The sequence below is a fragment of the Felis catus genome, chromosome C1 (genome assembly GCF_018350175.1).
Source record: "Felis catus isolate Fca126 chromosome C1, F.catus_Fca126_mat1.0, whole genome shotgun sequence".
In the NCBI taxonomy this organism is placed as follows: domain Eukaryota; kingdom Metazoa; phylum Chordata; class Mammalia; order Carnivora; family Felidae; genus Felis; species Felis catus.
In genome coordinates, this window is record NC_058375.1 from 160,300,307 (window position 1) to 160,326,264 (window position 25,958).

Here is a 25,958-nt window from a genome sequence, read left to right on the forward strand (position 1 = left end):
TTAAGTGGAAACAATTATATGCTCTTGATCAGGTAATAGGATCATAATAAAATCATGCCAACGTAAACAAAACATAAAATATAGGTATCCACTGATGACCAATATGTCAAAATTAACCTAAGTTCATCAAAATTGGAATGGCTTAGAAATGAAAATATTGGTTGCCTCGTGGAAAGAGAAATGTGTACCTGAAAGCATATCCTATTGTACCTTTTAAATCCTGAATTATGAAATGTATTAACTGCTCAAAAACAAAAAATAGAAAAAAATAATGAGAAACAGAACTGGTCTTAGAAACAATGACTTCTTTTATAGACTATGTCCTCTTTCACACATTCTTCCCCAGAATAAATTTGGGAATTTATATACGTTGAATGCATTTTAAAAACTGGTTAGCACTAGTTATCTGTGGATCCAAAACTTTAAACAGGCTTATCCATCTATTTAGGTATGAACATCAAACAATCTAACCAAATATAGACAGTGATCTGAAATAACAGACACCAAGACATATAAAATTTCAAGTTAAATTATGATGATACACAGCTATACAGTCTTAAATGGACACGGTCTCATCTGCCATCCTGCTGCTCCTTGTACTGATGCTTACATTAGATAACCCCACTCCATACAATACCTTTGAGGAACTTGTTTCACTCATCAAATCACCAAAATTAACTTCTAAACTTCTACTTGCTAAATTTCCCTCTTCAAATTTGCTGCCTATTTTTATAGAGAGAAGCAAGCATTGATATTAAAACTGTTTTAGAAGCTTTCACTTTTCAGTACTAAGTTGTTTCTTTGTTCTAGAATTGAATTACAAATGACACAATAAAAGAGAACAACTCCCATTTTGAATGAAGGTTATCTATATATAACAGAAAGAGAAAGAATGTAAACACTTCCATTCAATCTTGTGTCACATAAATTTTTTCTTAATGAGAAAATAAACCAACTAAAGTGGACAGCAAAAGTCAGGAAAAAAGGATGGAAAACTGAGATGTCACCAAGCCTCTGATGTGCCCGAGGCCAAGGGGCTGCACGCAGGATCAGGCCTGCTCAACCTCCTGCCCTCACAATCCTGCCCCGGGGCAGAGTCCACAAAGAGGCAGGAGGACCTGGCCCTGCTCGTGCCAAGTCTCCTGTTTACTTTCTTCTTTGATCTGTTTCTCCTGTAGTTTGGAAATATTTCCCTCTAACCACAATCTGAACAATTCATTATAAAGTCTTTCCTTACAGATATTGATGAAAATCTAATTTCAGTTTAAGGCCACACCAGGAACTTGAGCAGATGTACAAACTCTGTGCATTTAAAATAGCCAAACAAATAAAAGTCACAGAATTAACTGTCACCAGGACTGACTCCAGAAGTATAGGAACAGACAGTGACTCTGTCTCAGATACCATCAACCAAACTTTCTTACATATTTTATAAAGCAATGGGAAATATTAATGGTTCTTTCTAAAATAGCCTAGGACCATGATAACTTAAAAGGACTAAAGTACAATTTGCTCATTGTTGAGTCACTAATATATGTGAGGGTGTTAAGATATGAATAGATAAAACTACACATACCTCTAACGAGAGTAAAGGAAGAGTCAGAATCTGTGTATCTATCATGAGCCCCTCTGACATAAATATATATGGACTTTGAACTTGTACACATATGTATGTGTTCACATAAATATGCAAGCATCAAGTTGGGAACACACTGATTGGGGGGATGGGAGGTGGAGAGACTGCTCCTAAGCAACTCTTTAGAGATGTGCAAACTCAGCTTGTTGAGGAAGACACAGTATAATGAGCTGGCTAGCTACAAATCTTGGCCCTAGGGTCAGTAGATGCTCCAACTAACAAATGGACCTCTTGCTGCACCTACAGTTGTGTGCATGCACAGACTGAAGGGAGGAAGCATGGAAGAGTGGAAAGATTCTAGGTTTGCTGACCTATAGTGTCATTGACTTTGTAACCCTGGATAGGTCATACCCTTCCCATTCCTTGGTTTCCTATATGACAATAGGGATCCCAACAACAGCCCAATATACCTCACAGAGCTCTTGTGCACTAATGTGAGAGCACCGTAGACTGAAAGCAAGATATCAAGGGAAGGGACATGTTGTTCAGGAGGTATGTTCACACAGGGCTAAGAATATCTGCAACACATTAAGATTACACTAGCCTTCTGCTGAACAATAAATACACCCTGAGTTGTATGACTTCTACCCATTCAGAAGTATACACTCCCTGAAAGAGTTAATGTGATCAGGCAGGTAAGTGCTCTGGTTAGAGTTTAAACATAAAAACAGGTACTTACCAGAGAGATGTTTAAAAACTACATATAGGTTAGTCTATTTAGACTGTTAAACCTTCTGTGTTTTTGACTTGGAAAGACATTAATTTTTTTCCCATTTAAGTTTACAGATATGTCTAAGAAACTCTACGTAAACTTTTCTTCGAAAAAACAACCACAGAGTGGGCAGATCAACATGGTAGTATGAGAAAACCCAGAACACACCAAATCTACAACTACATATGGAACAATTCTCTCCAAAAAAGACCTAAAAACTAGCTCAACAGCTCCTCCACAACAGATAAAAAGGCCACATGGAGATAGGTATAATAGGCAGAGATGCAGTATTGCCAAAAACCCCACCCATTCTAGAGTGAAATCACAAATATAGAGTATATCCCTGACAAGCAACAAGTTCGAGCCCCATATCAGGTACCCCAACCCTTGGGACCTGTACTAGACAGACAAGTTCCCAAAACGCCTGACTTTATTTTTTTTTTAATTTTTTTTCAATGTTTATTCATTTTTGAGAGAGAGAGAGAGCATGAGGAGGGGAGGAAGAGAGAGGGGGAGAGAGAGAGAAGACAGACAGACAGACAGACACAGAATCCGAAGCAGGCTCCAGGCTCTGAGCTGTCAGCACAGAGCCCGACATGGGGCTCGAACCCACGAACCGCGAGATCATGACCTGAGCCGAAGTCGGATGCCCAACTAACTGAGCCACCGAAGTGCCCCCCAAAATGTCTGACTTTAAAAACCAGTGAGGCTCACTTCCAGGAGACCCAAGGGCTGAAGGAAACGGACACTCCCCTTTTGAAGGGCTTGTGCACATACTCACTCACCCTGGGACCCAGTGTAAAAGCAGCAGCTTAAAGGGCACCTAGACCATACATGAAAGAGATCCATAGGCTAGACATAAAGTATCTGCTGGAAGGACAAGGGTCTGTTGGAATCCTCTCTGGGGACAGGTTGTGCACTCTCCTGCCTTGCTAGTGCTGGCAATGGTAGGCATCAGTCTTGCATTCTTCCTCTCCTTGCTAGCATCACTTGCCCTGACCCTGCACTATTCTGCAGCTTTGCCCTGCCTAAACCCAGTGGGCAGCCTTACCCCAGGCCTGCCCTCTTCTGTAGCCCTGGTCCTGCTAAACCTGGCAAGTGAGCTTGCCCTGGCCCTGCCCTCTCCTGTGGCCCTGCCAAAGCAAGTGGGTATAAGCAGTCTGCACAGGGGATGCCCCTTGACAAGCATCTGGCTGTAGTGGTCAGGAGGCCTGCATTTCTGGGGTCCGCAGGACTAAAACAATTGGAGAGACAGTTCCTGACAGACTACCACCCCCAGGGTACACAGACAGCAGATAGAAACACATCCCCAGTCTTCCTATGAGCACTTCTTCAAGACTGGGAGAGATGGCTGTTTTACTTATGATAGAGAAACAAACAGAGTCAAACAAATAGAGGAAATACAGGAATATGTCCTAAATGAAATAATAAGATAAAATTCCAGGAAAAAAAAATATCTAATGAAAGAAACAATGAAATGGAGAGAAGTCACTTACCTGATAAAATGTTCAAAGTAATGATCATAAATATGCTCACCAATCTTGATAGAATAGATGAAGAAACTTCAATAAAGAGACTGATAATGTAAAAAAGTACAAAAAAGAAGTTACAGAGCTGAAAAACACAATAACTGAACTGAAAAATAAACTAGATGGATTCAAGAGCAGACCAGATGAAGCAGAAAAAAAGGATAAGTGACCAGGAAGACAGGGCAGAACTCAACCAAACAGGGCAGCAAAAGGAAAAAAGTGAAGATACCTTAAGGGACTCATAGCACAACATCAAGCAGAACAAAATTCTCCTAGAAGGAGAAAAGAGAGAGAAAGAGACATAACTTATTTGAAGAAATAATGGCTGACTACTTTCCTAACCAGGGGAAGGAAACAGACACCCAGATCTAGGAAGCCCAGAGAGTTCCAAATAAGATGAAGCCAAAGAGATTCAAAGCAAGAGACATTATAATTAAAATCTCAGAAGTTAAAGAGATAATCTTAAAAGCAGCAACAGAAAAAGAACCTGTTATATAGAAGGGAACTCCATGAGACTATTAGCAGATTTTTCAACAGAAACTTTGCAGGCCATAAGGGAATGGCAATGATATATTGAGTGCTGAAAGCAAAATCTCCCAACCAAGAATACTCTAGCTAGCAAGATTATCATTCAGAATTGAAAGAGAGGTAAAGTTTTCCAGACAAGCAAAAACTAAAGGAGCTCATCACTGCTAAACTGGCCTAAAATTAAATGTTAATGGGACTTCTTTAAGCTGAAAAGAAAGGGTACTGGTTGGGTAACAAAGTAACATATGAAAGTAAATACTGTACCAGTAAAGGTAAATGTACAGCAAAGGTAGTAGACTAATGACTTATAAAGCTAGCATGAAGGTTAAAAGATAAAAGCAGCAAAAATAACTACAACAATTCACAGAATAAGAAGATATAAAATGTGACATCAAAAACATAAAATTGGAGGTGAGCGTAGTAAAAAAAGTAGAATTTTAGAATGCATTCAAACATAACTTGTTATCAACATAAAATAGACTAGTATAGGGTGGTTCAGTCAGTTAAGTCCAACTTCGGCTCAGGTCATGATCTCATGGTTCACGAGTTCGAGCCCCACATTGGGCTCTGTGCTGACAGCTCAGAGCCTGGAGCCTGCTTCAGATTCTGTGTCTCCCTCTCTCTCTGCCCTTCACCCACTCACTCACTCACACACACACACACACACACACACACACACACACACACACATACTCTCTCTCTCTCTCTCTCTCTCTCTCTTAAAAATAAATAAACATTAAAAAATTATAGACTAGTATACATACAGGCTGATATAGGTGAGCCTCATGGTAATCACAAAGCAAAAACCTATAGTAGGTACACAAAAGATAATGAAAATGAAATCTAAACATAACACTAAAGGCACCAAACCACAAGAAGAGAGAACAAGAAGAACAGAAGGTCACTACAAAACTGCCAGAAAACAATTAACAAAATGTAAATAAGCACACACCTACTTGTAATTACTTTAAACATAAATGGACTAAATTTTTCAACTGAAAGACATAAAGAAGCTGAATGGATAAAAAAACAAGACCCATCTATATGCTGCTTACCAGAGATTCATCTCAAATGTAAGGACATACACAGACTGAAAATGAAAGGACAGAAAAAGATGTTTCATGCAAATGGAAACCAAAAGAAAGCCAGAATGGCTATACTTATCAGACAAAACAAACTTTAAAACACTGTTAATCAAGCAAAGATAGGCATTATATTATGATAAAAGAGTCAATACAGCAAGAATATATAGCATTTGTAAATATTTATGCACTCAACATAGAAACACCTAAATATATAAAGGAAATATTAACAGACCCAAAGGGAAAAATCAACAGCAATACAATAATATTTGGAGACTCTAATACCCCACTTACATTAATGGATAGATCACCTCAACAGAAAATAAAAATGGAAAAATCAGCCTTGAAGGATACATTAGACCAGATACACACATACATATATATATATATATATATATATATATATATATATATATACATATATATAAACATATATAGAACATTCCACAAAGAAGCAGCAGAACATACATTCTTCTCAAGTGCACACAGAACATTCCCTAGGTGAGATCACAAGTTAGGCCACAAAACAAGTCTCAGTAAATTTAAGAAGACTGATACCCTATCAAGCATTTTTTCAGACCACAACAAAACTGGAAATCAATCACAAAAAAATAAAAAAGGAAAAATCACAAAGATGTGAAGATGTAATAACTTGCTACTGAATAACCAATGGGTCAACAAAGAAATCTAAGTAAAAATTTTAAAAATCCCTTGATACAAATGAAAATGAAAATACAACACACCAAAATCTGTGGAATGTAGCAAAAGCAGATATAAGAAGTTCAGAGTGATACAGACCTGCCTGAAAAAACAAGAATAATCTCAAATAAACAATCTAACATTACACCTAAAGGAACTAGGAACAAATGAAGCCCAAAGTTAGAAGAAGAAAGGAAATAATAAATATTAAGGCAGAAATAAATAAGATTAAAAAGAAACTAGAAAAGATCAATGAAACTATGAGCTGGTTCTTTGAAAAGATAAACAAAACTGATAAACCTTTAGCTACATTAATTAAAAAAAAAAAAGGCTTCCCAAATAAATAAAAATAGAAATAAAAGACAGGAAGTTACATGAAGGGGTACATGCACCCAATCTTTATAGCAGTACTATCAATAATAGCCAAGGTATGGAAAGAGCCCAAATGCCCATCGACCGATGAATGGATAAAAAAGATGTGGCATATATATGCAATGGAATATTACTTGGTGATCAAAAACAATGAAATCTTGCCATTTACGACAACGTGGATGGAACTAAAGTGCGTTATACTAAACAAAATTAGTCAGAGAAAGATAAATATCATATGATTTCACTCATTTGTGGAATTTAAGAATCAAAACAGATGAACATAAGGGAAGAGAAGCAAACATAAGATAAAACCAGAGAGGGAGAGGGGTGCCTGGGTGGCTCAGTCGGTTAAGCATCTGACTTTGGCTTAGGTCATGATCTTGCAGTCCCTGAGTCGAGCCCCACGTCGGGCTCTGTGCTGACAGCTCAGAGCCTGGAGCCTGCTTCGGATTCTGTGTCTCCCTCTCTCTGGCCTTCCCCTCTTGAGCTCTGTCTCTCTCTCTCAAAAATAAATAAACATTAAAAACAAATTTAATGGGGACTCTTAAATACAGAGAACTGAGGGTTGCTGGCAAGGTATTGGTGGGGGTGGATGGGCTGAATGAGTGTTGGGCATTAAGAAGGGCACTTGTTGTGATGAGCACTAGATGTTATATGTAAGCAATGAATCACTAAATTCTATTCCTGAAATCATTACTACACTACACATTAACTAACTTGGATTTAAATAAAAAAAAAAATTTTTTTAAAGACAGGAAGTAACAAGTGATAGCAAAGAAATACAAAGGATCATAAAAGACTACTATGAACAATTATATGCCAACATTGGACAACCGTGAAAAAAAATGGGTAAATTCCTAAAAACATACAACATTCAGTCTTCCAAGACTGAATAACAGAAAAACAGAAAATGTGAATAGACTGATTACTAAGAAGAAAACTGACTTGATAATCAAAAACCTACCAACAAACAGAAGTCCAGAAACAGATGGTTCCACTGGTGAATTCTACAAAACATTTAAAGAAGAACTAATACCTATCCTTTCTCTAAGTTCCAAAAAACTGAAGAGGAGGGAATGCTTCAAAATTTCATTTTATGAGACCAGCATTATCCGGATACCAAACACCAAACAAGAACACCACAAAAAAAAGAAAATTACAGGCCCAAATCCCTGATGAACATAGATGTAAAAATCCCCAACAAAATATTAGCAAACCAAATTCAAATATACATTAAGAAAATCATATACCATGATCACGCAGGATTTATTCCAGGATGTAAGGATGGTTTAACATCTGCAAATCAGTCATTGTGATACACCACATTAACAAAATGAAAGCTAAAGATCACACGATCATCTCAATAGATGCAGTAAAAGCATCTGGCAAAATTCAGCATCCATTTATGACAAACCCACAACTAACATCACACTCAATGGTGAAAAAAATGAAAGCATTTCCCATTTCCTGTAAGATCAGGAACAAGAGAAGGATGCTTGCTCTCACCACTTTTATTTAACATAGAATTGACAATCTTAGCCAGAGAAATCAGGCAAGGAAAAGGAACAAAAGGCATCCAGTTTAGAAAGGAAAAAGTAAAGATCATCATTTGCAAATGAGATGATTCATATATTAAAAAACCCCATAGACCACCAACACACTGTTAAACAAATACAACAAAGTTGCAGAATACAAAGTCAATATACAAAAACCTGTTGTGTTTTTACATACTAACAATGAACTATCAGAAAGAGGAATCAAGAAAACAATTCCATTTACAATTGCATCAAGATGAATAAAATACCTAGGAATAAATTTAACCAAGGAAGTGAAAGACCTGTATGAGAAAAACTACATTGATAAAAGAAATGGAAGAAGACACAAATAAATAGGAAGATATCCTGTGCTCATGGACTGGAAGAATTAACACAGCTAAAATGTCCAAAGTACCCAAAGCAATCAATTCAATCCCTATGAAAATCCCATGGCATTTTCACAGAAATGGAGCAAACAATCCTAAAATTTATATGGAACCACAAAAGATCTTGAGTAGCCAAAGCAATCTTGAGAACAAAGGGCAAAGCTGGAGACCTCAAGCTCCCTGATTTCAAACTGTATTTAAAAATGACAGTAATCAAGGGGTGCCTGGGTGGCTCAGTCGGTTGAGCATCCGACTTCAGCTCAGGTCATGATCTTGCAGTTCGTGAGTTCAAGCCCTGTGTCAGGCTCTGTACTGACAGCTCAGAACCTGGAGCCTGCTTCGGATTCTGTGTCTCCCTCTCTCTCTGCCCCTTCCCCACTCATGCTCTGTCTCTCTCTGTCTCTGTCTCTCAAAAATGAATAAACGTTTAAAAAAATTTTTTTTCAATGACAGTAAGCAAAGCAGTATAGTATTGGCATAAAACATATAGATCGATGGAACAAAAAGAGAATCCAGAAATAAACCCGTGCATATATGGTTAGTTACTTTACAGTAAAGGCAGCAAGAATATGCAATAGGGAAAGGACAGTCTCCTCAATAAATGGTGTTAGGAAAACTGCACAGCCGCATGCAAGAGAATGAAGCTGCCATCACTCTCTTACTCCAAATACCAAAACTAACTCAAAATGTAGTAACTTAAATATAAGAGCAGAAACTATTAAAAAAAAAAAAAAAACTCCTAGAAGAAGACATAGGTGGTATACTCCTTGATACTGCTCTTGGCAATATTGTTTTGGATCTGACTCCAAAGGCAAAGGCAAGAAAAGTGAAAATAAACAAGTAGGACTACATCAAACTAAAAAGCTTTTGCACAGCAAAGGAAACCACCAGCAAAAGGAAAAGGCAGCCTACTTCAATGGGAGAAGATATCTGCAAACCATATATCCAATAAGGGGTTAACATCCAAAATATGTAAAGAACTCATATAAATTCAACAAAAAAATCCAATTAAAAAAATGGATAGAGCATCTGAATAGCATTTTTCCAAAAAAAGACATACAGGTGGCAAAATAGGCATATTAAAAGATGCTCAATATTATTAATCATCAGAGAAATGCAAATCAAAACCACAATAAGATACCTTATACCTGTCAGATTGACTATTATCAAAAAGATAAGAAATAATCAGTGTTGGTGAAGACAGACAGAAAAGGGAATGCATGTGCACTATTGGTAGGAATGTAAATGGCACAGCCTCTATGGAAAACAGTATGGAATTTCCTCATAAACTTAAAAATAGAACTACCATATATATAGCAATATTACTTTGGGGTATTTATCCAAAGGAAAACAAAACACTACTTTGAAAAGATATTTGCACCCCTATGTTAACTGCAGCATTATTCACAATAGCCAAGATACAGAAACAACCAAGGTGTCCATCAATGGATGAATGGATAACGAAGATGTGGTGTATGTTTACAACGGGACACTACTCAGGCATAAAAAAAGATGAAATTTTGCCATGTAGAAACATGGATGGACCTTAAGGATATTATGTTAAGTGAAATAAAGCACAGAGAGAAAGGCAATGAATGGATTATTTCACCTATGTGTGGAATCTAAAACACAAAATAAATGAATAAAACAAAACTGATAGGTGCCGAGAACAGACTGGTGGTTGTCAGAAGGTAGGGAGATTAGGAGGGTGGGTGAAATAGGAGATGGGGGTCAAGACACACAAACCTCCAGGCATAAAATAATTAAGTCATTGGGATGTAATGTACAGCATGGTGACTATACACAATAATACTATACTGCACATTATGTAACTTTATGGTGACAGGGAAACTACACTTTTGTGGTAATCATTTCACAGTATGTACAAACATCGAATCATGTTGTACACCTTAAACTAATATGTTATATGGCAATTATACCTCAATACAAAAACCCCACAGACCCATTAAGATAATAGATGAGTCACAGACTGGGAAAAATATTCACAATACATACATCTGACAAAGGACTACATCCATGATGGATAAAGAACTCCTACAAGTCAATGATAAAAAATATAAAAACCTAATAAAAAATAAGCAGAAAACTTTGAACAGATACTACCAAAAAAGATACACAAATAGCTAAAAAACACATGAAAGGAAGATCAATGTCTTTATACACCAGGGAGATGAAAATTAAAACCACAAAAAGACATCCTTTCACTCCAACTTGAATGACTAAAATAAAACAATTAGGGGTGCCCGACTGCCTGTCAGTAGAGCATACAACTCTTGATCTCAGGGACGTAAGTTGGAGCCCCACACTGAGTATAGAGATTACTTAAAAAATAAAATCTTTGGGGTGCCTGGGTGGCTCAGGAGGTTAAGCGGCCAACTCTTGATTTCAGCTCAGGTCATCATCTCATGGTTTGTGAGTTCAAACCCTGTGTCAGGCTCTCTGTCTATAGGCTCAGAGCCTATTTCAGATCCTCTGTCCCCCTCTCTCTCTGCCCCTCCCCTGCTCATATACTCTCTCACACTCTGTCTCTCAAAAATAAATATATATTAAAAAATATTAAAGAAATTAAAATAAAACTAACAATATCAAATGTTGGTGAGGATGTGGAATTACAAATATCTGACACTGCTGCTGAGACTGTAAAATGGTCCATCCATTTCAAAGAAGCAATTAGCAGTTTCTTTTTTTTTTTTAACTTTTTAAACATTTATTTATTTTTGAGACAGAAAAAGAGAGCAGAGGAGGGGCAGAGAGAGGGGGGAAAGAGAATCTCAAATATGCTCCATGCTGTCAGCACAGAGCCCAAAGCAGGGCTCAAACTCACAAACCATGAGATCATGACCTGAGCCAAAATCAAGAGTCAGCCACTAAACTGACTGGGCGACCCAGTTTCTTTTAAATTGAATACAACCTGTACTCTATTCTACTCTTAAATACTCACCTGTGAAAAATGTTGACAAAAAGATTTATACAAGAATGTTTACAGCATCCTTATTTATAACAGATACAAACTGGAAAAAACTCAAATGTCCATCAACAGGGGGTGCCTGGATGGCTCCGTCAGTTAAGCAACTGACCAGCTCAGGTCCTGAAATCGCAGTTTGTGAGTTCGAGCCCCACGTTGGGTTCTGTGCTGACAGATCAGAGCCTGGAGCCTGCTTCAGATTCTGTGTCTCCCTGTCTCTCTGCCCCTCCACTGCTCTCACTCTGTCTCTCTCTCTCTCTCTCTCTCTCTCTCTCTCTCAAAAATGAACAAACATTAACAAAATTTTTTTAATGTCCATCAACAGAAGAACAAATAAGCAAATTGTGGTCAATTCATACAGTGGAATAATACTCAGTAAAATTAAAAACAAAACCTAACTACTGATACCCACACAATAATAAGGATGACTCTTGAAAACAAGTTTAGCAAAAGAGGCCAGCTATGAAAGGATGCATTTTGTATGATTTCATTTATATGAAATCTAAGAAGAAACAATAGTGGTTGCCTAGGGGAACAGAGGAATGATTGATTAGAAAGAGGAATGAATCAGCTTTCTGAGGTGAAATGTTCTATATCTTGTCTTGAGTGGTGATTTCATGGGTATATACAATTGTTAAAACTCACTGAGCTGACATCTAAGATCTGTTCATTTTTTGGTATGTTAATTACACCTAGTCACATATGTGTTTATATACTCAGATATATACTACATCTTTATCATATAGATAACAATGTAATTAAAAAAAAAGTCATCACCAAGTTGAATAGGCTCACCTAGATTTATTTTGACACATGAAGAGGGCCTGGATTTGATTCTCCAAGAGAGCATTATCAAACAAAAGGAATTGTTCTTAAAATATTTGGTGCTCACATGAAACCTGCAGCATGTATTAGCTGTGTGATTTGGGGTGAGACTTAACCTTTCTAAGCTTCTTTTCCTCATTTACCTATTTCACAAGAAGTGACCATGTGCATATTAAAGTACTTTGAAAATTCTAAGTTGACATTAAAATATTATTCTTGCTCACAACAGATATAATTAAGCACTCAATTATATTATGTCTGATATGGACATGTAATATGCGTGTATACATGTGTGTATGGATTTCTACACATACAGAGACCTTCTAAAAAAAAAAAGAAAAAGAAAAAGAAAAACATATGGCCTAATAAGAATGGCTTGCCTATAAGAGCAATGAGAAAAAAATATTTGAAACCAAAAATATTTGTTACATATGCCACACATACAGCATCTGTAACACATATTTATGGGTAACCGTACACACAAATACTGCCCCAACCCCACCTAAAGAAGGGTCAAGCAATTGTTAAACCTAAAGGTCAATGGATAGGTTATACAACAGCTGGCTTCCTTAGTGTAGTGGTTATCATGTTCACCTCACACACGAAAGGTCCCCAGTTTGATCCCAGGCAGAAACACGCTTGTTTTCCCTCTCTGTAGAGCTGTAAAACTTACTCAAGAGTAACTGTATTATCATCAGGGAAATACACATCAAAACCACAATGAGATACCACCTCACACCTGTCAGAATGGCTAAAATTAACAACTGCAGGCAACAACAGATATTGGCAAGAATGCAGAGAAAGAGGAACCCTTTTGCACTGCTGGTGGGAATGCTAACTAGTGCAACCACTCTGGAAAACAGTATGGAGGTTCCTCAAAAAATTGAGGCGCCTGGGTGGCTCAGTCGGTTGAGCGGCCAACTTCGGCTCAGGTTACGATCTCGCGGTCCGTGAGTTCGAGCCCCGCATCGGGCTCTGTGCTGACAGCTCGGAGCCCGGAGCCTGTTTCAGATTCTGTGTCTCCCTCTCTCTCTGACCCTCCCCCATTCATGCTGTGTCTCTCTCTGTCTCAAAAATAAATAAATGTTAAAAAAAATTTTTTTAAATAAATAAATAAAAATTAAAAAAAAAAATTAAAAATGTAACTACCCTATGACCCAGCAATTGTACTACTAGGTATTTATCCAAAGGATACAGGTATGCTGTTTCGAACGGGCACATGCACCCCAATAGGTATAGCAGCACCACTGACAATAGTCAAAGTATGGAAAGAGCCCAAATGTCCATGGACTGATGAATGGATAAAGAAGATGTGGTATGTATGTATGTGTGTGTGTGTGTGTGTGTGTGTGTGTGTATACATATACGTATACATACGTATATATACGTATATGTATATACATACACAATGGAATGTACTTGGCAATCAAAAAAATAAAATAAAATCGTGCCATTTGCAACAGCATGGATGGAACTAGAGTATATTATATGCTAAGGGAAATTAGAGAAAGACAAATATACGATTTCACTCATATGTAGAATTTAAGATACAAAACAGTTACGGGAAGAGAAGCAAAAATAATATAAAATAATATAAAAACAGGAAGGGGGACAAAACATAAGAAACTCAAATACAGAGAGCTGAAGGCTGGTGGTGGGGTTTTGGATGAGAGGATGGGCTAAATGGGTGAGGGCATTAAGGAGGACACTTGTTGGGATGAGCACTGGGTGTTATACGTAGGGGATGAATCACTGGATTCCCCTCCTGAAATCATTGCACTATATGCTAACTTGGATGTAAATTTTAAAAAACAAAAATATTAAAACAAAGAAAAAAAGGTAACTATGATATAGATACAACAACAAAAAACTTACGAGGGCACATCTATATTATTATAAATTCTGAATTAGAAGTCTTTTTTCGAGGTTTTGGTACATTTTAAAAAGTTGGTTAGGGGCGCCTGGGTGGCTCAGTCGGTTGAGCGCCCGACTTCGGCTCAGGTCACGATCTCGTGGTCCGTGGGTTCGAGCCCCGCGTCGGGCTCTGGGCTGATGGCTCGGAGCCTGGAGCCTGCTTCCAATTCTGTGTCTCCCTCTCTCTCTGCCCCTCCCTCATTCATGCTCTGTCTCTATCTCAAAAATAAATAAAGGTTGAAAAAAAAATTTTTTTAAATAAAAAATAATAAATAAATAAATAAATAAAAAGTTGGTTAAAGTTCGCAATGAAGATTTAAAATTTAAAAATGCATACCCTGTTTTATTTCTTTTCCCAAAAGTTATAGTCTGCTTCCAAAGTGAAATGTTCTGCTGTTGATTCTCTGCTGCCTTTAGAAAGTAAGAGCAGCCTTGGGGCACCTGGGTGGCTCAGTCACTTAAGCGTCTGACTTCGGCTCAGGTCATGATCTCGTGGTTCCTGAGTTCAAGCCCCACATCAGACTTTCTGCTGTTAGCCCAGAGCTCACTTTGGATCCTCTGCCCCCTCTCCCTCTGTCCCTCCCCACCACGCACACTTGAAAATAAAAGAAAGTAAGAGCAGCCTGTATCTTCGATCAAGAACTCAGAGTCAACAAAACTTCCATTTGGTTTTAAAAAGCGTGTGTGTTGGGGCGCCTGGGTGGCTTGGTCGGTTAAGCGTCCGACTTCGGCTCAGGTCATGATCTCACAGTCCGTGAGTTCGAGCCCCGCGTCGGGCTCTGTGCTGACAGCTCAGAGCCTGGAGCCTGTTTCAGATTCTGTGTCTTCCTCTCTCTCTGCCCCTCCCCTGTTCATGCTCTGTCTCTCTCTGTTTCAAAAATAAATAAACGTTAAAAAAAAAAAAAGTGTGTGTGTGTGTGTGTGTGTGTACACATGCAGATGAGCATGTGTATGAGAACACTAGAAGGAAATATATACCAAAATGTTAACAATGAAAAATAAAACTGTCATTTAATAATCTCTATGCTCAGGGCAAAAGACCCTAAAAAATTAAGGTTAACAATTTGTGTGAAAGATCGAAGACCTAAATGTAAGAGCTAAAACTATAAAATTCTTAGCAGAAAATGGGTATTAATCTATGTGATCTTGGATTAGGCAATAATTTCTTAGACATTACACCAAAAGCACAAGCAACAAAATATAATTAAATTGGACTTCATTAGAATCAAAGTCCAATTCTCCAAAGGACACAGTCAAGAAAGTGAAAAATACTAGAAATCACATGTCTGGTAAGGGATTCTAAATATACGAAGAACTCTTATCACTTAATAATAAAAAACAACCCAATTTAAAAACAGGCAAAGGGGGGCACCTGGGTGGCTCAGTCGGTTAAGCGGCCAACTTCGGCTCAGGTCATGATCTCACGGTACGCGAGTTCGAGCCCTGCGTCGGGCTCTGTGCTGACAGCTCAGAGCCTGGAGCCCGTTTCAGATTCTGTGTCTCCCTCTCTCTCTGCCCTCCCCTGTTCATGCTCTCTCTCTGTCTCAAAAATAAACAAACATTAAAAAAATTAAAAAAAAAAAAACAAAAAAAAACAGGCAAAGGTTCTGAAGAGACATTTCTCCAAAGAAGATATATAAACGCCAATACATTCTTAAAAAGATGTTCAACACTGTCAGTCATTAGATCACAACAAGGTAACATTCATACCCACTAGGATGGCTATAAATCAATGACAAGGATGTCAAGAAATCTCAAAGCTCCTACACTGCTGGTAGGAACATATAACTGTGCAGCCACTTTGGAAAACAGTCTGGCCGTTCCTCAAAATACAAATTAGAGTTACTATATGACCCACCAATTCCACTTCCTGGGTATATACCCAAGAGAAGTGATGACGCATGTCTGCAGAAAACTTTTTACATTAATGTTCAGAGCAGCATTATTCATAATAGCCACAAAGTGGAAACAACCCAAATGATCAACAACTGATGAATCAATAAACAAAATGTGACATATCTACATAATAGAACACTATTCAGCAATAAGACCTGAGGCATTGATCCATGCTACAACATGGATGAACCTTGAAAACATTATGCTGAATTTTAAAAAGCCAGACACGAAAAGCCACACGTTTTTCATTCCATTTACATGAAATGTCCAGAACTGGTGAATCTGTAGAGATGGAAAGCTTATTAACGGCTGCCCAAGACTTGGCAGAGGCAAAGAGGAAGGACTGATGGGCGACAGCTAGAGGGGACCAGGTTCCTTTTTGGGGTGATAAAAATGTTCTAAAATTGACTTTGGTGATAGCTACACAACTCCGTGGATATACTAAAAACTGCTGAGTAGTACACGTTAAAGTGGGGGAATTGTAGGGTATGAGAATTATATCTTAATAAAGCTGTTGCTTTAAAATATTCCTGAAACATGGCAGGCATTCAATGAATGAGAGAATAAATAAAAAATGAATAAACAGAAACAAACACCAAATATTGCTACATTTCACTGAGTTTTTAGTTTCTTCAATTCAAGCTGAGAATAATGAGAAGATGCCTATAAAGTACAAGTCCAGTACGAGATGCTTAAGAAATGGCAGCTATTATGATGAATTATAATCATAAGCATGTATTTTCTTTGGTGATATGTAGGAATGAAGCAAATCACAATAAGAAATTCTACTTTCAAATTGCCACAGAATATGATTAGACTTAAGATTAAGTTTTATCTGGTGAGAATGATCAGCAACTACCCTTTTTCTATGAGATGTAAACATATCCTAAGTCTGGTTTCCTTCACAGGAAAAAAGAAGCTAAATCCTTCTCAGCCTTGATGGCTGGTTTTGAATCAGAATGAATAAATGGAAGAATGAATAAATGGAAATATACCAAATATGAATAAATATGGATTTGAAACAAAAGTGGTTTGAATCCTAATTTTACCATTTACTAAATAGTGGATCTCACTTAGGTTTCTTTTCTTCACCTCTAGGTGAGAATGATAATGAGATAGTTAACGCCTATAAAATGTTCAGATAGGAAAAGTCCCTACTGCTTGCTCATTAGCAATCTTAGCATATTAGAGCTACATTAGAAGCAAAAACCAGGGGCGCCTGGGTGGCGCAGTCGGTTAAGCGTCCGACTTCAGCCAGGTCACAATCTCGCGGTCCGTGAGTTCGAGCCCCGCGTCAGGCTCTGGGCTGACCGCTCGGAGCCTGGAGCCTGTTTCAGATTCTGTGTCTCCCTCTCTCTCTCTGCCCCTCCCCCGTTCATGCTCTCTCTCTGTCTCAAAAATAAATAATCGTTGAAAAAAAAAAAAAAAAAAGCAAAAACCAGTGTCAATTATAGTAATATTTTAGTTGGGTGACAGGCTTATAGATGCTCATTTTATTATTACTCTTTAGATTTATATAGTATGTACTCTTTGGCATGTATCAAATACCATATTTTTAAAAAATAGGTCGTAAAACAAAACAAACAACAAAAAATAAGGTCTAAGGACCAGGTATTTTTATTTCTTGGTCAATTCATTATCTAGTCAATGAACACCATTTTTCCTAGAGGGCAACAGTCATTTTCACAGCAGAATTTCTCTCCATTAAAAAAAGGCAACTCAAAGCCCAAGTCCTAGATGATCCTTCTGCTGGGGAAAAAACCTATAAAACCAATAATGACTGCTCAGTTTGAGCCATTTCCTCTGAAATAATCTGCATTAGGCTAACATGTTTTGCATTAGGTTAACACAAGGTAGGTCTTTAAAACTGAGTGATTTTTGGAAAAACATGAGCACTGTTCTTAGCTGGTTGCACTGACAGCATTCAGCCAAATACCCACAGGGACACTGCACATTAGATCACCACCAGTAGCCAGGATGGTGAGAGTTCTCACGATCAGGCGCACGGGTAACCACTCTTCCCAGTGTTTATCTGGTGGCTGTCTATCAGGTTTCGTTCGGTAAAGAGAGAATTCCTGTATTCCACAGTGGCTGATATTCTTTACACAGAGACTCACTCATTTCGTTTAAGGCCTTATTCTCTGTTGAAATACATAGACCTTTGAGAGAACTGGCAGATTATGCTTTAACAATCATTTACAATGTAGTGTAATTGAATTCATCAATACAAACTCAGTAATTACACATTTTCTTTCCTCCCCGAATGAAGAAGAAATTTAGAAAAAAGAGGGCAGCAAAAAATGTTTGAGATGAAGAACTGTGGACAACGTCATCGTTCTGCCTACAACCCAACCTGTCTATTTTTCATGCTGTCAATTTCCAACTAGACAATCCATCAAAGCTCTCAGAAAGAAGTCACGATGAAAGAAGAAATTTAGAGTGTCAGCACAACCCTCAAGGCACCCCAGACTTCAATAGAAATTCCCAAAGTTCAAACCTAGAAACAGGGTCCATGGTAGGAAAAACAAAGGAACCAAATATCTGATTACAGTTTAACCACCTAGGTCACATGTCAGACATGGGAACAGGTCAGTTTCATGGGCAAAAACCTCTGGGTATTACAAATGGAAACAAATAATTAGCTACATGGGACAGAAAGAGCATGACTCAGGATATTTCTGGCAAGTGTACACATGAGCAGTTGCAAAACTAAGTTAGGAAATTTCTTAACCAAACTAAAACTAAAACTGAGAAAAAGAATATTTACGATTTGCAAACATTCTCTCATGACAAAAGAAATAATTACAGCATCTAATTAGGGTAAAGGAAGAAGAGAAACTATATTTTTTGTGATCTGCTTAAACAAAGGTCTTATTCTATGTTTGTTATTTGTCCTTCATGAAAAAAGAAAGTCAGCCAAAGAGGTGAGTTTTCTTCCTGAGAATGTACTTGGGTGGACATGTGTACAAGCACACACACAAATGGACATACATACATATGTACATATGTACACACACACACACACACACACACACACACACACACACACACACACACACAAAGAGCCCAAGTCACCTCTTCAATAGGAACTTCAACTGCCCAAAGGTGAGGACCCAGGTATGTACCAGGCTGACAAATCTCATCAAGAAGAATCCAGAGCAGCCCCTCTCTCTGACCCTCAGGGCATCTTCTCTGAATTAAAAGTTGCAAAGGTCACTGACCTTATCACCTCAAGTTCCACTAGCAACTGAGGAGGGTTTAGCCAGGATTGTCAGCCAATTCAACTGGAAATTATTAAGGGCTTCAGGACAAAACGGACTAAATAAGTCTTAAATTGTGTATTAACAAATTTGAAATGAACACCACAAATAAAATTAGTTGAGCTACAAACTTAGATTAGAGAATTGGTCTAAATCCAATATTATACTTACATTTTAAAGATAGAAACCTTTGTGCTCTAATTAAATATAATCTGAAACTCTGCATTCAGAAATGTAATAGCCTTAACATAATTACAGTTGTTTGCTATAACCTCTGGTCCCTAAAGAAGGAAAATTATAATTATACCACAATGGTTTACTCAGTCCTACACCTGAAATATAAGAGCTCAATTAATCAGTCATCTCACACTTAAACTTCCAGACAATATAAATGTATGGGAACCCTATCCATTACTCTATTTTCTATAATATTTAAGAATCAGAATCAGAACTTTACAAAGTGTGGAACATAATGTCAGGAGCTTCTAAGAGTTACAGCTGACAAAAATACTACCTCTTTTCTGCACTTAAAATCAGTTAGATCATGCAATGAAATTAAAAAGCATTCCTTATTATCACTGAGAAAATCTTAGAAACCCTTGAGTTCAGAAGGAATGTCACTCAGATATTATACCTAATGTGCAAAAAAGGTTAAAGGAACATACTTGTCATGAGAGATGCCCAGTATTAATACTTACACAACCTCCAGCAAGAATTTCTGCTAAAAGTGGAATGGAGCCATCTCTTCTGGTAAATTTGTCCCGGACAAAATCATTAACCTAATCAGAAAGACAACATCGGTTAACTAGAATTCTCAACCATTTCCTCTAATGGCATGTTATTCATTTCCCAAGTCATCAAAATATTTGTCTCAGGATAAAATTAAAAATTATCACATCGGGCGCCTGGGTGGCTCAGCTGGTCAAGTGTTTGGCTTCAGCTCTGGTCATGATCTCGGTTTGAAAGTTCAAGCCCTGCATCAGGCTCTCTGCTGTCTACACATAGCCCACTTCGGATCCTCTGTCCCCCTCTCTCTCTCTGCCCCTCCCCTGCTGGTTCGCTGGTTTTCTCTCTCTCTCTCTCTCTCTCTCTCTCTCTCTCTCTCTCTCTCAATGTAAATAAACTTTTAAAAAATTATTAAATGTCTACATAAAAGTTTAAAGTTTTACAAATGTCTTGATAGTGTGCCAGTCTCAGCAGCAGCACCATTAATTTTTGGCTTAATGATAATCTAAACAAAAGACATAAATTCAAAGAGAAAGATACTTACAGTCAGTTTAATGGCCTTTTCTGGAGCAACACCTATAAGCTGTGGTATCAGACCTAGGTAAACAGAAAGAAGCATTAACAATATGAACATACTAAACATGAACATACAAGCCCAACAAGCAACGGTTTCCCTCATATTATTAATGCATCAAACATTTTAGGGTTTTCATTAAAATATGGAAAAATGGACTATCCTAAAAACTCTGTACATGTATACAATACTGATGTGAAATATAATGTTATGCTTTCTTGAGGCTATAAATCCTTAAGCATGCTTCCTTTAAAGCCTAATTATCTAACACCTCTCAAAAAGTATGTGAGCAAGGAATGGAGACCATGGATCTTCTCTACTCCTGAACATTGCCAATAACAATGTAACCAAATCCCCTCCCTTTACAACCAACAATATACAAACATAGGCACTTTAAAGAAGCCAATGTTGTATGCTTGGAAAACCTCTGCAAAGCCTGCTGTTGAAAAGACCCAGATTTTGCCACAGATGCTGCTACCTATATAATAGTATATAGTGGTTTGGTTATTACAGAACACCAACTTGCATAATTTTCTCTTTATAGAGAAAACCAGAATTCAGTACCATTTATTTTAAAGGAAGCCAAAACTGCAAAGAAAAATGCAGTTTTAAGTATCATTTAATGGATATCTTTTACAAACAAAAACATATGCCTGCTACATTCTTATTTACTAATGTATGTCAAACTTCAGACATTTCTAAAGAATCTTCTTAAAACAAAGGAAATCATTATTCTTAGAAAGTTAAATTTCCCAGGCTGGCTGCAAACTGCAAAAGAAAAAAATATATAAACAATTCAACATCTGTAGATATTCATAAGGCTCAGCTTTGTAAAGCACACAGATTACTCAAATTGTTGGCATACATTTTTTGCATACATTTTTTAAAGATGCTAACAATAAACATTCTATATCCTTTAAATCACCCAGCCAAGGGGGAGTTATGTATGTGTTTGCACACTCACTGCTGATCTTAAGCCTACTTTGAGGATACTGCTGAGTGATTTTCTAAGAGTTGAGAGCCAGCAAGTAATCATACATACAGGCTACTGTCAGTCAAACTGAATTATCAATGACAAACACAAATCTGCACACACCTTTAATGGGTAGCAGACTGATTTAAAAGAATAAATCAGCAGATGGCAGTCTTAACTTTCTAACCTTCATGATTATGAGGCCCTATTACTTTTAATCTAACTTCCATACAACCATGTCAGCATGTGTATTTGTTTTACAACTTGCCTCAATAAGGCTCATGGAATTTTAATAAAGTACTGATTTATGTCATTTTATCACTGTTGCCTGCAAAGAAATTTAGGCTAATCTGTCAACAATTTTGTCAATCATCTGACAGAATAATGGACCAGTTTTAAGCCATATATGACAATCTCAATAATCATAGTGTTCACATACAGGACTCCTACAATCTTCTCCCTAATACAAGAGTCTCTCATTTAAAGAACTGATTTTATCAGCTCACATCCTGGATAACGCTAACAATCCCTCCACCTCTCCCCCACCCCTAAACTTGCTATATTGGACTCATTTCATTAACATGACATCTCTCCCAAATGAAATTTTCTATAAGCATCCATCCATTGAGAAGGTTAAATTGTGCAGTATATATCTAGGTTACTTCTGATAGAGAAAAAGTAAACCAAGGAGGAAGAAAGGTCATTTTTCAACAAAGAAAGATTGGAGATGACAAAGAAAAAAAAAACCCTTGGCACCACTCAATCCTCATTAAATTCCTCATTAAATATAATCTAGATATGCAGGGTTTAGTACAGATTAAAATAAGCATTCCCAGGCAGAGATCTGCATTCTGGACAACACACACCTTCCTCCCGTGGAGTACATGTGATACAGCTGGAATTCAGGGAGGTTAGAGTTCTGAATATTTGAGTAAAATTAACTACATTCATTCTTAGGAGCAGGGTATTTAAGCCTACTTTGATTTCAAAACCACTCTCTTTTCTTATTCTATATAAAATGCCAATAATGAACATCCTCATGACCCTCTCCTTTAACTGTATCAGAGATACATTTTTCACTTGAATATCTGCAAATAATGCTAACCAGAGGTGTTTTTTCCTCCTGTACATGAGCATAAGCTTTGTTCAGGTCCAGTCCTTCTTTCCAAGGAAGAAGTTCTAGGCCAAACAGTTCAACAGAGCTCAGAGTGAGCTAGGGATTAATGAGACTGTGTGTGCAAACAAATAAGTACAGTAAATTACAAAAATGCTCTGGACTTGAGCATGTAGAGAATATTTTCAAAGAATTCCAAGTGGCGCCCAAAGGGATTAAAAAATTAATCTCCCTCCCAAAGGAAACCCTAAATTCTAATGTGAAAACATGTACATGAAAGTCATTCCCTCTCCAAAGAGAACAAGTTCCTACAAAGCCGACGGGGGTGGGGAGAATTCTACAAGGGGGTTGTTGCCTCTGATGCTGACAGCACTGTGCTCAGCCTAGACTTGGTGGTAACATTCTCTGCAAAAGAAAATCTCTCTGCTTTTACTCACAGTGCCTCTGAGCTAAGCGGAGGAAAGGAGACAGAATGAGACATGAAGCCAAGCATTTTCTTTTATTCATTTTTTTTTTTCTAACTTCAGATGACTCACTGGAAAAAAAGACTTGTGAATGGTCTCCTTGGAAGAGACAAACACATTTGATATCTCTTTCAATTGAAACAAGTGCAGAGAGGGTAAACTCACTTTCAGCTAACTGCCTGGCTTCTATTTCACAGAGCAGAGGCATATCTCTTTTCTCCAACTCTTTGAGAAAAGCAGCTCTCTGTTTCTTAGCTGTCATCCTTTACTCCACTTGCAGACATGTGCCTGAGTTTGTCAGAGCACAGTGGCAACAGAATTTGGATTCCATGAAATACACACATCAGGAAGAAATAAAGGCCTTGTCTACACACATATTGCTAGTTACCAGCAAGAATGTAAAAAGGGAAACAAGCAACAAGAAAATTAAAAGAGAGAAACATCTTTACTCTGACTGGACAACACACTTTTTTCATAATCAAGGTGTTAAAATCTGCTGCTGCTGAGATAAAACCACTAACTTCAGCAGCTAAGATACAGTTACTCACCCCGGTAGAGTCCAAAGAAGCCCTCATAACGCAAGACTTTCTTAAAACAGTCAAAGCTGTTTTTGTACATCAGCTCCCCAACAACAGAGCCAGTGCCACGCTGGTTTTGCATGCGGGTCTTCACCAGATCTATAGGATATACTGCAGTGGCTCCCACAGCTACAAAGAAAACAAGTTTTACCCTTAGAAGAGAGCGCAATTAAACGGAGGCTCTTTAAGGACAACAAATCTCATCTCAAAGGACTAGAAAACAAAACACGGTATCTATTCTCACAAAAGAGACTGTATGTTATTCTTCCTTCTTCCATACACTGCTGAAGGATGACAGGCTAGCATTTGGGACCCATAAATACAGCTGCTTCAGAGAACAACTGCGTGCATTTTCAAGTCATTACCAACGTTAAGTCATCAAGACTTGATTTCCACAACATGAAACTATTATATATTTCTTTATACTTTCCATTCAATGCCTAAATATTATACCATTTACCCTTTAAAATAACCATATGTGTAGAAACAGGTAGCTATAATTTTAAAACTTAGTTTACTAAAGCATTTTGGTAAATTACTCTTAGTTATGACCATAATATTGGAACCACATCTCAACATGACCCTATCCCTTTGTACAGAATTTGTGTTTTTTGGCTTTTTTTAATGCCAGGCTTTAGGATTTCTGACACTGGAAAAATTATAAAATGAAGTGGAGTGTTATTTTTCCACTGTTGAAAACCAAAACATGTTCTGCAACTTCTAAAACTGAAAAGGAAAAAACAATAGTTTCATCAGTTCAGGCTTGTTTTGAAAAATCATAAGCATTTTAATCACACCTCCTAGGATCTTCTCAACAAAGCTACTTCAGATTCTATACATTTTCTATGGAAAGATGTAAGAAAAAAAAAAAGTCTCTCAAATGTTGCCTAGGAGCAGGGACTAGGGGTTCATTTTAGCAAATATTAACTACAAGTCTAGATAATTCTTTAGCCAGTAAAGAGGGAGAGGAAAAAAAAAATACAAGTAGAAAAGCTACAGTGAATCAATCACTTTAGGAGGCTGTTTTGTTTTGTAAGGTTCTGGGATTTGTATACCTGCCTCACCCCCAACACCATTATTCCATTTCTGCACACTGTCTTAACAGGATAATTAAGGCGAGTGCAACACACATGCAGACTTTCACTTTATTACAGGGGTTTGTCCTGAAGACACACTGGAGCCAGAGGGGCCACAGCTGTGCTGCGACAATCCTCTCATCACAGGTAGAAATAAAGGACACTGCAGAAAGCTCTGTAGTTATGACCCGCAGGAACTAGAAACTGCACCTTTGCTGACCTGTCTCGGTCTAGTGAGATAGTACTGAATTAACACAAGCTTGAGACAGCACACAGACATGTCACTCACCTCCAGCAACTGAGCCCAGAGTGAATCTGTAAGCAGACTCGGCAATCTGGAGCCAGATCGGCCTGCCTAAACCGTGCGATTGCTGCAGGGAGGAAAAAATAGGTAAAGACACTCGGAAAAGTATATGGCAAATAAAAAAGGCTACAATTCAGCTACTTTACGATTTTAAAATAGATACCTCGATTAGCCTAAGAGACACAGTTGCCTTCTTCTCACCCCGTTTTTTAATAAGCCTATTAATACCTGATTTCTCTAATATTGGAGAATACACTATCATTACAGAGAAGTGAATCTTTCGGGTAAATAAATGTCTCGAGTAAAAAATCTTTCCCCCTTCTTTAGCTAACTTAAAATTTTAAAATACTTCAAAAATGGGGGCACCTGGGTGGCTCAGTCAGTTAAGCATCCAACTTCATCTAAGGTCATGATCTCACAGTTCGTGAGTTTGAGCACCACATCGGGCTTGCTGCTGTCAGCGTGGAGCCTGCTTTGTATCCTCTGTCTCCCACTCTCTGCCGCTTCCCCGCTCTCACTCGCTCTCTCTCAAAAGTAAACATTAAAAAAATATATTTCTAAAAGGTACACAAACTATCTTGATTCCTAAATCAGAGAATACTGATGATAAAAAACACCTTCTCTAATAACTGAAAGTCATCAGATTCCTAGGTCCATCAATTACTGCATCAAGATCTAATGCACCTGTTGGTGCTATCTTCCCATGCCTCAAGGCCATTACTTCTTTCACCAACAGCCTCCTGGTTGGATTTGGTTTGGCCGCCTATCGCCTCTTTTCTTAAGGCTGGA

General features: G+C 37.7%; 1 protein-coding gene across 4 annotated transcripts in view; it reads right to left on the bottom strand.

Annotated features, from left to right (window-relative positions):
* SLC25A12 (solute carrier family 25 member 12) overlaps positions 1–25,958 on the bottom strand; it is a 207,796-nt gene that overhangs the window by 11,357 nt on the left and 170,481 nt on the right. For all 4 annotated transcript variants that reach the window (XM_019838262.3, XM_019838261.3, XM_011285309.4 and 1 more), the window contains 4 exons: positions 25,155–25,236; positions 23,760–23,918; positions 20,631–20,683; positions 20,059–20,139 (listed from right to left, as the gene is read on the bottom strand). In XM_019838262.3, the coding sequence (XP_019693821.1) occupies positions 20,059–20,139; positions 20,631–20,683; positions 23,760–23,918; positions 25,155–25,236 (375 nt within the window). The remainder of the gene's footprint in view (positions 1–20,058; positions 20,140–20,630; positions 20,684–23,759; positions 23,919–25,154; positions 25,237–25,958) is intronic.